The sequence below is a fragment of the Lycium barbarum genome, chromosome 9 (assembly GCF_019175385.1).
Source record: "Lycium barbarum isolate Lr01 chromosome 9, ASM1917538v2, whole genome shotgun sequence".
Lineage (NCBI taxonomy): Eukaryota > Viridiplantae > Streptophyta > Magnoliopsida > Solanales > Solanaceae > Lycium > Lycium barbarum.
Window position 1 is genome coordinate 111,372,764 of NC_083345.1, and position 16,830 is coordinate 111,389,593.

General features: G+C 35.2%; 1 protein-coding gene across 1 annotated transcript; it reads left to right on the plus strand.

Annotated features, from left to right (window-relative positions):
* Positions 1 to 8,471: 8,471 nt before the first annotated feature.
* Positions 8,472 to 10,775, plus strand: LOC132612169 (MDIS1-interacting receptor like kinase 2-like). Its single transcript, XM_060326490.1, has 4 exons — positions 8,472 to 9,603; positions 9,695 to 9,966; positions 10,180 to 10,342; positions 10,468 to 10,775. Exons 1-4 carry the CDS (start codon positions 8,472 to 8,474, stop codon positions 10,773 to 10,775), a joined length of 1,875 nt encoding a protein of 624 aa, XP_060182473.1.
* Positions 10,776 to 16,830: the final 6,055 nt, after the last annotated feature.

The window sequence follows — 16,830 nt, forward strand, 5'->3', positions numbered from 1 at the left end:
GTAGTTAGATTAGTTTAGTTTAGTTTGTTTCTAATCTGGTACTTTTAGATTTCTCGTTTATATCCCTTAGTGTAATATCCCTTTCTTTCATTTGTAGCATTTTGTTTCATGTTCTCTAGTCCTAATTGTTTAGCTCCTTAAGTTAGATGATTAGTGTCTGTTATTTCCATTTTCTGTTTGGATTTAACTTCATGTTTATTGCGAGTTGAAGATGAAATTCAGACTGGTCGTCCCTCTAAGTTTTATTAGTAAGTGATGATTTCGTCTCGACATGCTCTGTGTTAATTTTATTATTGGCCTTCTCATGATAAGGAATAACTGAATCTTGAATTAGAGGATTAGTGGATGAATACTCAAACGAATTAGAGGATTAGTGGATGAAATTCAGACTGGTGTTTGCATCTACTTTGAGTTAACATATGAAGAGTTTATGATTTGAGATATTTAAGGCATGCATGTGAATGCCGATGATGGTCCATTTACAGGGATTTCTTCCTTATTTTCCTTCTTGTGAACCATGCGCCATTTAGTATTTAGTATATCTTTATTATTATTCCTAGATCAAGTAAAATCAGTCCCTTAGTTACTGCCCCCCTGCATTTTGTGCCATTGTGTAGGTTTGGAATTTCTTTAGGCATTAGTTAGTATATCAAGCATGAGTTTTGATCCATTTCGTCGATTGAATAGACCTGCTCCTAATTCGAAAACACAATAAAGATGTTCCCCTGTTCAATCCACCTTTCTCTATTAGCATCTGCTCATTTCAGTTTGCCTGAACTGTCGGGGTTCAGTCATTTTGGCTACTGTTGTGTTTAGCTTCGTTTAGGCAGCATGATTTTCTGTTGCTACGTTGGTTCAGTTGGTGCTCTCTGATTATCTTGGCTAGTATATGATAGGCTGAAGTGCTTAAGCATTGAAACTGTTTAACTCTCTCTCTGTGACATTTGAAGTCCAAAATCGATTATTGTTTTTATAAGGTTGAGTAAAATGTATGTGTTTCTGTTCCCTCCCTCCATCTTCTTCTTTCTTTTACCACTGGGGATGTTCATAACACAGAGGAGAGAGTCTTGTAGTTATTCCTAAAATATCGTTCATGATTGTTGAGCGAAATATTGTCTGTTCGGGCCTCCCCATGTCTCCTTGCTGTATACAAGTTTCTTACCTCTCTGTTAACTTAGTTCAAACATGCTCTAATGTTCTTGTCCACTTTCATCTTAGCTGCTGCATACCCATGCTATTCTATCCTACTGATTCCTTCTGGTTTTACATGACTAATTATAGGGAATTAAGTGTATCATGCACCTCGAATTTTCCTGAATCTATATATGTTTGTTCATTTGATCTCTGAGGATGGCTGTCCTCTTTATCAATACTTTAACTAAATATGATCAATATAAGGACTAGCCTAATGGATCCTAAGATGTGCTTATCCTTTGTGAAAATTGGATTAGAACTTTGGTCAATATTAGTTTCAATCTGTATGCGTTACTGCCTGAGTGTTATATAGAACCACTATGTCCCTTTACAATTAATATTTGCTTTTTTTTTACATCTTATAAGTGCTTCCATACTTGTCTATAATTACTCTAAGTGTTTTTTTTTTTTTGTTATATGCTTAATCAGCCTCATAATATTTTATTTGATCCATGATGCTGTTTGCTGACTATGTTTGCTGAACATTGAGTGCTTTTCCCTTAAAATTGGTTAAGGCAGTTTGGGCCTATGACTGAATATGTACATATGTGTTTTCTTTAATCTTCTCTTTATGATTATGTATACATGAGACATACCCGAGTGTATACAGTATATACATAATCTAGCATATATACATAATCTATTGATTTGTTTTAAAATATTTCACATGTTTTATCTTATTCATTGATTATATATTAATCCTTTATTTTTATTTTATGCATGACTATCGATACGAGTCCGAGAGACTCGTTCTCCCTCCGCACTTGGCGTTGGGCTAAAGCCCCCACAAACCTCCCCTCGAGTCAACCCGCAACAAATAGAATGCAGAATCTGGGCCAAAGCCCAATAAAAATGTGAACAGCTACAGTAGCAGGCAACATCACTCTTTAACGGACTGAGCCCATTTAATTTCTTTGCTCTTCTATTTTATCTTTGTGCATTTAATTTTATTGTATGATTAATTCTTTGTTTGTTAATCTAGATGAACTTTTTTAGCAAATTAGTGGAGTTTAGTTGGATAATGGGTAGTTAATTTAAGGAAACTAATAATAATCAATTCCATGAAGTTTCATTTTTTTTAATTATTTATAGAATCCATAATATTTACTTTTAGTATAATTGATATTCGATAGCAAATTCATATTTCAAGTCAAAGAAATCATACCTTATTTTACTATCTTAGAATTCTCAAAACGTCACTAATATGTAAATTATTAATCTGAGTATTCTTTATAAACATTATTTTTTAGACACATTCAACTATGCATATCTTTAGTCGAATTAGTTAAATAAGTTAGTAAGAAATAAAATTCACCTCCTTTGCCTCCTATTAAGAATATAAGTCTAGGCATTTTTACACCACCATATTCACATAATATCATCTTTACCTAAATATCATACTGTCAAATCATATTTTAAAAGGTTATTATTCATAGGTAAATTATCTTATTTTCTGCAAATCATGTTTTTTTTGAATAACATTATTATGTTTTCATTTAAGGTCTTAGCAATATCTTTAAGTCTCATTTAACATTTAGAATCTTCTTCTACGTAAATTATTGTGTTTTTTTTTACAAGTAGTATCTTAAACAAACTATTATACTCTCGTTTAGAATTTAACGACCTTTATAAGTCGTATTTCAAAATAGCACTAGAAGTACTTTTATACAAACTATTATTATTTTTTTTTTTTTTACAAGTTCTATTTTAAATAGCATTAGTACATATTTATCTATAACTTTAGCCGTACTTACAAAATTGCTTTCCCTTTTTTTCTATAATATTATGTTTATATTTAGCCTAATTAATTTTAAGTCCGGTCGGTTAACCATTGTTAATGGGTCTTAAAGGATGCCTAATACCTTCCCTTTAGACTAATTGAACCCTTACCTAGAATCTTAAGTTTCGCAGACCTTAAACAGAGTTAACTTTAAAATAACTTTAATAAATTTAGGTGTCCTAATTCACCATAAATAATTAGGTGGCGACTCTTTAACATAAACAAAAACAGGAATCTCCAATATGTCGTACTTCTACTTTAATCCCGGTTAAAAAGGGGTATGACACCTTCCAATTAGTAGAAAGGCTAGAAGAAAATAATTTTTGGATCAAAATTTTTGGACTTCAATTTTTTTTCCATGGCCGAATAGGCCTCTCCTTTCTTTCCTCTCCAAGTTCTTGAACCCTCTATGGATAAAGATGAGAAATGTGACCTTTAAGTCATCTTTTATGCACATGTAAAATTAATCCATGTGGGCTAAATCCCACCACCTTGGCCGGCCACTTGGCCCATTTAGTGCAAGCCCATCTTTTCTTTTTTTTTTTTTGCTTTGTAATTCATGAAAATTTATTTTCCAAATTCCAAATTTGCCCTTAGCCTTCCTCCATATTTTCTGGGAGCCATCTTGCGAATTTCCCTTTTTTCCCCTAGCCTTTCTTAATATTTCCACATCAAAACTTTCGTGAACAACTTGTGTGCTAAACAAGGTAAAAAATGTAGCCTTGCCCTTAACTTCCCGCAATTATCTCGAATTATCTGAATACGCAAAAATACGGGATATAACATAGAGCTACTTGTGGACTGAATCTTCTTGGAGGTAAGATCTATGACCCTATCCTTCATCAATTACCTTCCTAGATCCCTATTTCATGCTTAGAATCAGTAGAATATAAATAGAGAAGATGAGTCTTTTGATAAAATTCTTGAAATGGGTTTAGACTTCTAAAATGAAAATTGGTGGTAAAATTGACTAGTATGACCATAGAATTTGATGAATTCCTTGTTGTTAAGCTTATTTCTTCCATTATTAATGGTTAATTTGAGGATTGAAGAATTAGGGTTCATACCCAACTTTGGGGGTTTTACCTTAAATCCTAATTAGGCTTGATCTTGAGTTGTTTTAGCAATTTCTTAGTGGGTTTGATCACCTAGAGCTTAAATTGCATGTTCTATCTTTCAATTTCCCGTTTTACCCTTGTGGGCCTGTTTCCCCAATTTCTTAGGTTAGATTTTGACCTAACTAGAAGTATAACATTATGGGTGTCGTTATTTGTGGTTTTTAATCTAGAATTTGATTATGAATATACTTTGAGTACTTGGAGGCGCTACAAAAGGAAAGGCCAAGGTGTGACGGTTCGTGGCTCATCTTCGGCTATTCAAGTAAGTTACGACTTACCTTTTGGTTAGACTTCGGTTAGCGGATCATACGTATAGTTAGTGATTGTTGGAGAAAGCTTGTAAACCTTCGGGTATGAAATCAGGATGCAATATTTAGGATGGTACTGTTGTTGACTTGGGCTTGTTGCCTTGTTGTGTTCTATTGAGTTATTGATTATTTGTGAGTTGTTGGCTCGTCGCCACGTGATTGGTTCTAGAGTTAATGCTTAGTGATTACTTATGTGTTGGAAAGCATATTTATCATAATTGATGTTGTTGGAAAGGAGAGAAGGGTTACGATATTGATATTGTGAGTGAGATTTGTGTCATGTGTTGCACTATTGATTCATAAATTCATGTTAGCATTGTTATCATGCATTCAGTCATTTATACATATTTGGGATCGGGTTGCGCTCCGCAACACTTACTTGGATCGGGTTGCACGTACCGCAACACTGAATGTGGTCGGATTGCACGTTCCACAACACTGACTATTTGATTGGGTTGTGCGTTCCGCAGCAGGTACATAGACTTAGCGGTCCCCCATGGTTCATGATTGTCGAGACGAGGAGCTATTCCGCCCGAAGCATGTGTGTATCATTGCATTCGCATTGCATTTATCTCATATTTACTTACGACTTTGGATTGGACCTGTGGTTGATCTGTGATGATACTGTGGTTCTTGAGTTAGTGTTTCAGACTCATAGTGGACTGGAGGTGATATTCTAGACTTGGTGATTGGTACTGGATACAATATTTTGATTGTATTGAGCTTTATCTGATTATGTGCATGCCTACTTTTTCAGTCTCTTTCTTTTATATATGATTTCATAGTTGTTGTCGGCATATGATGACTATTTAGTACTGTGGTTTTGCACTGATACTACATTGTCGTTGTACTCTTTCTATGAGTGCAGAGTACGTTGTTGGAGAGTCGTGTATCCCTCGAGGCTGATCCCGAGGCTTCCTACTAGAGTTTCTAGGGTGAGCTTGCTTGATGGATTCTGCTGCCTGGAGATTCTTCTGTTCACTTGTCTTTTCTAATTTCGAGACAGTATTTCTATTTGGAGAATGTTGACTATTCCAGACTTGTATTATTAGTAACTCTTGTACCATTCAGACCAGATTTGGTATTGATGTGTTTCCGCACTAGTAGTATTTTCCTATTTATGTTAGACCTACTATGTTATTATTATTGGGTGTTGAGTTTACTGCATTGCTATTGGTTGTTGATTAAGGTACGGGTTCGCCTACCGAGTTGGGAAATGGTAGGTGCCCGCACCGTTCCCCAAGTTGGGGCGTGACACTATTTCTGACAGTTGAAGGATAATTTTGGCCCTTCCCGTCCCGTTATGAATTAATCATCAATTGTCACAGGCAACTTATATAAATACAAATAATATTGCTATTTAAAACTAAATAGAACACTAATATTTCTTAACAATTGATACACTCTTAACTTTATATAATATTTTAAGAAACAACACTACAAAAACCAAATTAAATGATACCATTAGCAAGACAAATTTTTCTTTTGGATTTAAGTCAACAATTTTAAGATTGGTGTAATTTAGCATTTTATAGTAAGTTAGTTATAATTTTAATAGATTACCAATTAATAAAATTTTATAAACATTTACATGCCATAATTTTATAAAGAATTTGATTGTGTAAATATCTTATACATTGGACTATTTTTTCCTGATCAGCTATAAAAGGACGGCCTAAGGATCTTTCCACATATTCATCTGGTTATATCCATATTACACAAACATATACCACAGCTCCATATCACTCTACAGCTCTTATTCAACCAGTCACTGTAAAAACACTTGTTGAATCACCTTATCTCAATACTCAAGAGAGTTTGTGTGCTTTGCATATATTTTCAATTTCTTGTACTAACTTAGATTCGATATAATTAACATTACAACTCATTAAATGTTGATCAATCTAGCCAATGACATTATTGCAGGTACCAAAGTTTTTCTCCTTTCTATGATCTTGAAAATAGGCTTTGTAAATATAATAACCTGCTTATTGTTGAATGCACGATCAACATGTGTGGTTGTAATATATATCACTCATTCACTCTTTCGTTGTCGGTGTGAGATTTTGGATTTGTTAAGCGATACTCATGGAGTCATTGTTCTTTCCCCTGCAAATTCGGCTGCATTTAGATCAGGTAGCAAAAGAGGAAGGGGAAAAGCTTTGATGCTTGTACCCGTCTCTACTGCTCCCTGATCTCAACGTAACCGAACCTGCAGAGGAAGAAACAAATGAGTATCACTTTTCAGATTTGAAATTTCCACCAGCAACGAATGAATGAATGTGCGAATGTATATTACAACCATATATATTGATTGTGCGTTCAACAATAAGCAATTTATTTTATTTATAAATCCAATTTTCAAGATCCGAGAAAGGATAAAACTTCGGTACCTGCAACAAATGTCATTCGCTAGATCTGATCAACAATTGATGAGTTGTAATGTTAATTTTATTGGTATAAGTTCAAAAGAATAATCTTCGTGAGATGGCCTATCAAATGGGAAAATTTCCTACAATAATTTTTTTTTCATTTTCAAAGCGCGATTTCAAGACCTCTAATTAAGAATGGAGAGATCTCATTCATCAACTATTTCCTTTGTTGGTATTTAGCTCACAAACCAATAATGATTCAATTATAATACAGTTAGAATTTCCTTGTCTTACATTTTACGATCTACATTAATGGTAGAATGTTTACTCTCTTTTTAATTTAGGAATATTATAGAACATTTAGTTTCCTTCTAAATCTAATTACTACTTAATTATATAATATTTAGTTTCCTTTTAGTTTAATATCTATATTTTTTATTTTTTTTCTTTATTTCTCTATAAATAGAGATGTAATCTTTTATTTTTCAACACAAGAAACAAGTCAAGAATCAATACAAAGAGTTATATATAGTTTATTCTCTTCAGTTTTCCCTTTAGTTTCTTTAATTTCATAACAAATACATCTTGGACGTAATCTATATAATATAAAGCTAGGCATAGACAAAGTGATGTGACACCTCTCTATAGCCAAGGATCCTATTTATCTTCTTTTTTTTTTTTAACTATTTTCTCATTTTTCATAATTATTTTATTTTAAAAATTTATGATCTCCATAACTCACATCTCTTCATCTTCATAACTTCTACTCTTAATTGATAATATTCATAATTCACATTAAATTATCTTAATTATAAATAAAGGTTTTCTGCTTTCCTCATCTTTGTAGCTATTTAATTTGTATGGGATGATCACTTGAAAGGAGAGCATAATTTCCCTTCTATAATGAACGTACTAATTCACTTCAATTTGTTTTTGCAGAACAGATGCCATTTAAGATTGTCAATCTATACATGTTGCTAAAACTTGAAAGCACATAAATATATTAAAAATTGCCGGAAAAGTTTAACAAGAAGCTCAGCAGAAGCAGACAACTATATACAGTCAGAAAAAACAATCACTACAATATAAGGTTCCTTTTTTTTTTTCAACTTCAGAAGAAAAAATATATTCCCCCTGAGTGCAGTTAAATGAATTTGATTTGTAGGTCTGTGAAAGTTAAATACAACTGTTAAACTTTATGAATTATTTCAATTGCTGAAATTTATTTTGGAAAACTTAATTTTAAGAAATTAGAAATATTCTACGATCAAAGTATGCAGATCTGCAGTGCAAGTGATCAGTATGGTCTGAGTGTGTGACTTTTATTCTTGACCTTCTGAGAAAAACTTGCAATAATTCTACCCCGTATGGCCCGCGAAGATAATAGAACTCTATTAGTTTGTCAATGCAAATGACCTTTGAATGGTTCTGGAGAGAATCTGCCAACATTTCCACAAATTTAAAGCTTGGCCCATTGAAATGAATCTGCCAAATACTTTTTTTCTTTGGTAATTACTTACATGGCTGGTGAGATATTGACTCTTTGACTCGAAGTCCTTTTTACCCGTATTTCACAAGGTGAGAAATAAATGCTATTGGCTCAGCAAGACTTAGTGATGATTCATTACAATATAAATTTTACCTCTACCCTGCACAAGTTAATCACAAAACAATCAATTGATATACTTTATCCATCAAGATGGTTCCCAGAATATTTTATTTTCTTGCGTTTTTTACTCTCTTGTATCTATTCACAATTTCTTTTGCTTCCACTGAGGAAGCAACTGCTCTCCTCAAATGGAAAGAAACTTTCGGAAACCAGAATAATTCCTTATCGGCTTCTTGGACACTAAGTCCGGCTGCTGCCAAGAATTCTTCCAGCCTCGGAGCAACAACTTCTGATGCATGCAGGGATTGGTATGGAATTATATGCGTTAATGGTCGGGTAAACAGGGTGAATATTACAAATTCTAATGTTAATGGTACACTCTATGATTTTCCATTTTCGTCTCTCCTTTTTCTAGAATATATTGATCTTAGCAAGAATCAGCTTTCTGGCACCATCCCACCTGAAATAGGTAAGCTCACTAATCTTGTCTATCTTGACTTGTCTATCAATAAGATTTCGGGCACAATCCCACCACAAATCGGCGCACTAACAAAGCTTGAGGTGGCCAGAAATAACATTAGTGGTAGCATACCACCAGAGATTGGAAATATCAGCAGGCTTGAACGACTTGATCTTTCGTCGAATCATTTGGTTGGACAGATTCCTAAAGAATTTGGAAAATTGACCTTGTTAGGTAGATTATTTGTACAAAACAACCACATTTCTGGTAATATTCCTATGGAACTTGGGTCAATGAAAAAGTTAGAGTCCCTTGATCTATCAAACAATAGATTGAATGGGTCGATCCCAACCTTTATAGGAGATTACATGAACATGTTTCTCTTGAACCTGAGCAACAACAAGTTTGGTCAGAAAATTCCAAAGGAGATAGGGCGGATAACTCATCTTAGTGTACTTGATTTGAGCTATAATCTTCTAGATGGAGAAATACTTGCTCAGTTAGCCAATTTACTGGACTTGGCAAACTTGAATCTTTCCCACAACAGCCTCTCTGGCCGCATTCCTGAAGAATTTGAAAGTTTGACTGGTTTGCAGGATGTTGTCTTGTCATACAATGAGTTGGAAGGTCCAATACCAAATAATAAAGCTTTCATGAGAGTCTCATTGGAAGGTAATAAAGGTCTGTGCGGCAATTTAACAGGATTTCTGCCATGCGAAATGCCATCTCCAATGGTGAAGAAGCACTCAACGGCGAAGGGCCGTAAAATCATCCTCATCATAGTACTTCCTATTTTGGGAGCACTAGTACTTCTATGTGCTTTCATTGGCGTTCTCTTTATCTGTGATAAAAGAAATAGAGTTAAGACATATTGAAAGACGGGATTCCAGCAATGGTGTTGATGTTGATGAAGATGATGATTTGCTTTCCATATCCACGTTAAATGGAAGTGCATTATACCGGGATATCCTAAAAGCCACAAAGGAGTTTGATGCAATGTATTGCATCGAGAAAGGAGGGTCTGGAAGCGTTTACAAGGTAAAGTTTCCATCTCTTGTGAATGTAGCTGTGAAGAGACTTCATTCTTCCTTTGAGGTTACACATCGCAAAAGTTTCATGAATGAGGTAAGGGCACTGACAAGGATTAAGCATCGAAACATTATGACACTCTATGGCTTTTATTCGAATGCACAACACTCATTCTTAGTTTACGAGTGCATGGAGAGAGGTAGTTTATCTAGTATCTTGAGCAATGAAGTGGAGTCCAGGAAATTGGATTAGCTTAAAAGGGTGAATATCATCAAAGGTGTTGCTTTTGCTTTATCTTACATGCACCAGGATTGCTCACCGCCGATTGTTCATCGAGACATATCAAGCAGTAATGTTTTGCTTGATTCCGAGTTTGAAGCTTGTGTTTCAGATTTTGGAATAGCTAAGCTTCTCAAGCCAGACTCATCCAACTGTACTGCATTTGCAGGCACATATGGCTATGTTGCACCAAGTAAGATTTTCCTCCCTTATCCTTTTTTCTTTTTCCAATTCATGAACTGAATGGCAAGTTTGTGCTCATTCTACTCTCACTTACATGTTTAAATAGTTATACCCATTCGAAATTATATATTGCAGACCTTGCATACACGATGAAGGTTACACAGATGTGTGATGTCTATAGTTTTGGAGTATTGTCATTGGAAGTAATCAAAGGAAAGCATCTTGGGGAACATATTACTTTGCTAGCGAATTCACCAACTAGAGATGTGCAGCTTAGTGTTTTGCTAGATGAATGCCTTCCATATCCTGAAGATAAAGTGAAAAAGTTTTTGGTTTTTATCATCAAGTTAGCAATCTCTTGTTTACTTGAAACTCCAAAATCAAGGCCAACAATGCACTTTATCTCCCATATGTTGTCAATGGATCCACCTATTTCTCAATAACCTCCATGAAGGCTAGACGTTTCCCCGAGATGTAAGGTGTCTGTGTATGGAAAAAGAGCAAGTTTTGACACCAAGTGGTTCTGAAGTAAGAATAAGAGTTCCATGACAAAATTATTATTGGACTAATATTTGTGTATTATATTGTTAGTTGTGCTTATCTAGTTTAGTGTTTCAACCAGGATTCTGAGCCCTTGTACTAGAGTGAATACAATATCAAGTGGAAGGTACTAATACTTTTATACCAGTAAGTGCTAATAAAAGTTTGTTTCATGTTTATTAAAGATGAACATGTTGAAGATATAATACCTTTTACATTTGTTATACACTGCAATGCATGTCAAAGAATGATATGTTAAAGATGAAAGTAGAAATGATTGTGTATCAAACTAAGATCTAAATAAACATGTATTGCATAAGTGCCTCTTTACAGACTCTGTAGTTGTAAAATACTAAAAAAAAATTCACTTGAGTTACTAGAGAAACAAATTTCTTTGCTATTCTAAACATAATTTCCACATAAACTACCTCACATGGAAAATCTCAGGGGCCTTAGTCATCTTGATTTTAGTAATTAATGGAAATATTGCTTCAGACTTTTTCATATATCTGAACTTGCTCTTCATGGATCTTATAGTAAATTCTATGGACAACCCTTTATGAATTGGAAACAACTGCAACTTTTTGCTCGTAGAAAATAACTTTTCAGGTAGCACCTCTCCAGAATTTGGAAGTATTAATATTTCTTCTTAATCTGTTGGCTAGGGTAATTCAAAATAGAATAGGAAATTTCACTTTGATGTAAAATTTATAATTGAAAGACAACAATTTTCTAGCAGGACACTTAAGGATCTGGGATAAGAGAATTACTATTTCTTGATTTATCTGAGCAACATATTGACTGGTGCAATTAATCTCAATGATGTAGGAGATTGGAAGCATTTAATTTCCTGGAGTTTGTAAACAACAATAATTTGAGCTAACACATTCTATGGATAATGTATTTCAGATGTTCATGCTGAATTTAAGTCGCAATTAACTCAATGGAAGCATTCGAATTTTCAACTACAATGGTACCTTAAGTTTGGTTCATTCATACCTTTGTGTTAGCAAATCGTCTTGTATTTGTTCTTGCCATTAATATGGTGCCCCTTGTTATACTTTTGGTCCATTCATACCTTCGTCGTAAGCAAATCGTCTTGTATTTGCTCTTGCCATTAATATGGTGCCCCTTGTTACACTTTTGGTCCATTCATGCCTTTGTCGTTAGCAAATCGTCTTGTATTTGCTCTTGCCCTTACTATGGTGCCTCTTGTTACACTTTTGGTCCTCTGTCCTTAACAAATCGTCTTGTATTTGCTCTTGCTATTAATATGGTGCCCCTTGTTACACTTTTGGTCCGTTCAATTCATACTTTTGTTGTTAGCAAATCATCTGTGCTTGTCATTTATAAAATTTCCCCTTGTTACACGTTTGGTCCATTCATACTTTTATCGTTAGCAATCATCTCGTATTTGCTCCTGCCATTAATGAAGCTCTAGCATAAAATAAGTGGATTATACATTTCCAAATTTATTGAGAAAAAAGATTTGAATGTACTCATCAACTTTTGATTATGGTTTAAAATTATACACTGATTGGAGCTTCAGTAGGGTCAACTGTGTAAAATAAGAACTTTTCCTAACGAAGTGATTAATATTAGACCAAAAGTTTAATGGATGGCCAAATTCCTCAATTTCGAATAGTACATGAACTTATTTGCCCTTTTCACGTTGTAAAATGATATAATTTTATGCCTTATTAGCATTACAAATCCGCTGCTAATAGTGACCATTTTTTTTTTCTCTTTACATATTAATAGGGTGAGAAAAATCCATTTGCATCTTTGACTAATTGGATTATCTACATTCTACACCAGGCTTTATGACAAATCCAATTCAATTCTGAATAAGTCGGCAACTTCATCTGCAGAATTTTATGACCACAAATGTGGCACTAGAGGCCAACTACAACATATATAACATCATTTGCCTACTTAAAGATCTTTTTTCATTAGTGTAGCATATTTTCAAGACAAAATGCTCTTCTTTAGTTTGAAGTCAATTCAACAAACACATACTATAATATATATTCCAAACAAAAGATGATTACACGTAGTTGGAGTTTATTGTTTTTTATACTCATCATCTTCTTATGTAATATTAAAATAGTCTTATAAGTCTTACAGATATGGTTAAATGAAATAATTATTTGGCAATAATTTAAGACGGTTGCTTCATTTCCAATGCTTCACGATTTCATGGATTAGGGGTCGTTTCGTTGTTTTATAACATAAATTAACCCACCAACAAGGGTTGTGGTGTAGTCGCTGGTAATACTCCATTCTTAATTAAAAGGTCTCGAGTTCGAGCCCCCTTAGGTATGGAGTCACCATTGTTAGGGAGTGTTTTGCCCCCCAATGTGGGACTACGTACCCGGCACGAATCCTAATTTAGTCGGGCCCAATACAGGTACCGGACACCGGATGGGAAACAAAAAAAAACATAAATGAACCCTCTTAAAAGACTAATTAAACGGCCCTTAAAGTTGAAATCGTGCCTAGGAAACAAAGAGATGCTAAATATAATAGAATTTATAAAGATACTAACTTTTTATGAAGATAAATTGATATACAGACATTATATGGCCTGAGGATTCGATTGTGTGGAGTCGCGATTAGACTCGGTTGTTATGTCTATTGTGGGGGTTCGTGAGAAATAGGAAAGATAGTTCAGAGGGTTACATGATCTCCATGTTTCAGTGTTGGGTTGCTTGGTGATGTGACCGATTGACTTCAGCTTCGTCAAGGCTTTATGATGGTGTGTGTGACACTGGTGAACCAATGGCGGGCTGACGATTTAACAACGGTAGGGTATTAGACTTCGGTATGTGAGAACAAGTGTAAGTTCCGTGATGACCATCAAATGTGGGCAACGTATTGTGATCGCGGGTAATAAAGAAAAGAAGTTGACAATAAGGAAATGAAGGAAGACTATTGTGGAAAGCACGTAACGAAGTGAGACTTCATAGAATATCTTGGATATGAGTACTTTTCGAGAGATTGGGAAGGGAAAAAAATTGGTATCTGACATGGTCGTCAGATTAAGCTTGCAACTGGTACTAAAAGTTATTCTTGATATAAGCTCGTTGATGTTAAAGGACTACTCGGTTATTAAGTGAATGCTATGAGCACATCTTTTGATCGGTAAAATTGATTGGGTTGTAGACTTCTGAGGAGTTAGTAAGCGACTGAAAGAAATGACTTCAATTATGGGCGTATGCGATGTGTTAATGAATTGAGGAGTTACTGGTTGTTTCACCTAGATTTGAGGATAAATATGGATTTTGTTTGGTGGTTCGTTTGGCTTAGATGGATGATTAGTTTAGAGGATCGAGTGGATTTGAGTGTTTGTAGGTCGGTAGTGATGAGAGATTTCAAATGAAATATGGGAATTGAAGGATTGCGATGAGGCATCTTGCCATCGGGTTCAGGGAATTAAGGTTCGTAAGACTTGAGGTGAGGTAATATAGGTACTTGAGCCGTGTTGGATTGCAGGAACATTATATCTTGGTGTACAGTGAGGGGTGTGACCGATGAGGTTGATGGGTGTTTATGAGGTTAAGGGCAGAAAGGAAATTGTTGAAGCAAGGGTTAGTGATGTGGGAGCTTGGTTGCGATTGGGCATTGTAGAGTGGGCTCAAGAGTTTATGGATGGGTTGTATGTTCGGTTATGCATAGGCTAATAGAGGTCAGTGATGGACTAAGGTTGGGAACCTTGTATTCATTGTGTAAAATTGACTAGATCTGCTACTAATGGTGTTATTACTCAGCTTGGGTAATTGAAAAAAAAAGGGATAGTCATGCAAGTGGTCAGAGGTATTCAGATTCGATAATTGAGGTAAGAGGTGATTCTTCGAGGACTAGTAACGTTAAGGATTTGAGTAAGGGATTAGTAAACATTAGTAGTTGAAATGATAGAAAGGACAATTCGGTGGGATACATGAGGATATTAGTGAGACTGTTTGTATGATACACTTGATTTAGAGAGTGTTCAAGTTCGAGTTGTAAGCGTTAAGGAAACTCTAATGTGTAGGGTGTGTGGTACGATCCTATCTCCAGGATTAATTCGGCTAGTTTGCAAGACTTACGATTATGTGGTATTCGAGGAGTGGATTCTAAGATTGATTACAGTATCGATGATCGAGAAGTGATTAGAAAATTTGGGAATTGACGACTCGAGAAAAGGTATAGTTGATGGTGAATCGATAAGAAAAAGGGTACATCTTGTGGATTTTTTGGGTCGGTATGGATTATGGTGTCGTCCTCTTGCATATTCCAGTTGAGATGTGTTTGATGTGTGAACTTAAGAAGGAAATCTACAGGGATGGACTAGGTAATATGACAGATTTCCGTGAGGTTCATGATCCGTGACTAGTGAGAAGCATATTTCAGTGAACCGACTTGTTGAGGTTTATAAAAGTGGATTGGCGGTACACCGTCGGATAAGTTTTGTGACCTTCTACAGTGAATGAGTCGTGATTTAAGAGAAAGGATTGTGGAATTCCTATCATGTGAGGCTAGAGTTATATTTTCGGGAGGGACCTTACTCGTGGTAATACAGTATGATTGCAAGTAATATTGACTGGACAATTTGGGTAAGAGCTTTAGTTATTAAGGACTTGAGGCTAATTGTGTGAGATTTTGAGCGGTAGTGTAAGATTGGATGCTTTTGGAGAATTTACGAGCATCTCGAGGTGATACTATAAGAGGTTTGATGGTTATATAAATACTATATAAGGCTTCAGGTTTCGCGTCGAAAAGTTCGGGGTTGTATCCGATTTGCGTGTCGGGTAAAGATTGAGAAACATGAAGTTTGAAATCGTAAGGTATAGCTCTTCGGTACTAAGTTGATAACTTGGATAGGACTCAACTTGTGGAGTAAAAAATGATAGACATGATTTGTTATGCGTGGCATGTGTCACGCCCCAAAACCCACCCTAGACGTGACCAGCATCCAACCTCATGAACAATATCGGAAGAACCTAAAAGACGCACAATAACACTTGAACCCGCTAGGATCAGTAATCACCTCCAACATTTTATGAAATAAATTTAAACAAGTCACGATGTAAGAATAAAATCAGCGGAAGTCTTTATAATATCACACAACGTAGTCACGACGTATCATATGCCAAGAGTTAAACAACTCGACAACTACCCACAAAATGTGCACTATAGAGCTTCTAAGATAAAGAATGAATGTCTAACACTTCGGGACGCAGCCCACAAAATGCTAAAATAATAAACAAATGAAATAAGCGTGTCCCACGAATAATCATGTGGGCTCACCAAGTCAGCAGCAACCACAAGTCCTTCCTAAACGCCTGAAGTGTCAAAAACCTGCTCTTCTCCGTTACCTAACATACCATCAAAGACAACAATGGTATGCCTGAGTACTTCATACTCAGTGAGTGCCTCGGGGACAATAAGTAATACGAAAATAAGATATAAGAGTACATACAGAAATCAGTTCTGAAAAGATATTATAAAACAGTTTTTCCACTTTGTGATTCTTAATATCATTTGTTAAATAGTTTACAAAGCCATTTCAAAATCCCAGTTTCAATTATGCTTTAAATCAATCAGGTGTAAATACCAGTTCTATAATGAAGATGGATATCACAATCGCCCATATAGGCCTAACTCAATATCGACAACACTGCGCAATACACTGGAATATGGATTCAGGATGGCTACTTTTCCTCCCGAATAGCAAGGAAATTAATACACCCAGGTAGCGAACCTGGAAGTGGCCACTCTTCCCCCCGAATGGCAAGGCAATTAATACACTCCATAGTGGCTACTCTTCCTCCCGAATAGCAAGGCAAACACAACAACAAAGTCCATAGCATAGAAGCCGATTCACAATTTGTCTCAAAGTAGTCACACCATCAATAACATTAAAGTTCATTGTGCCAATACAAAATCCATACTTTCATACATAATTTTGAAAACGTT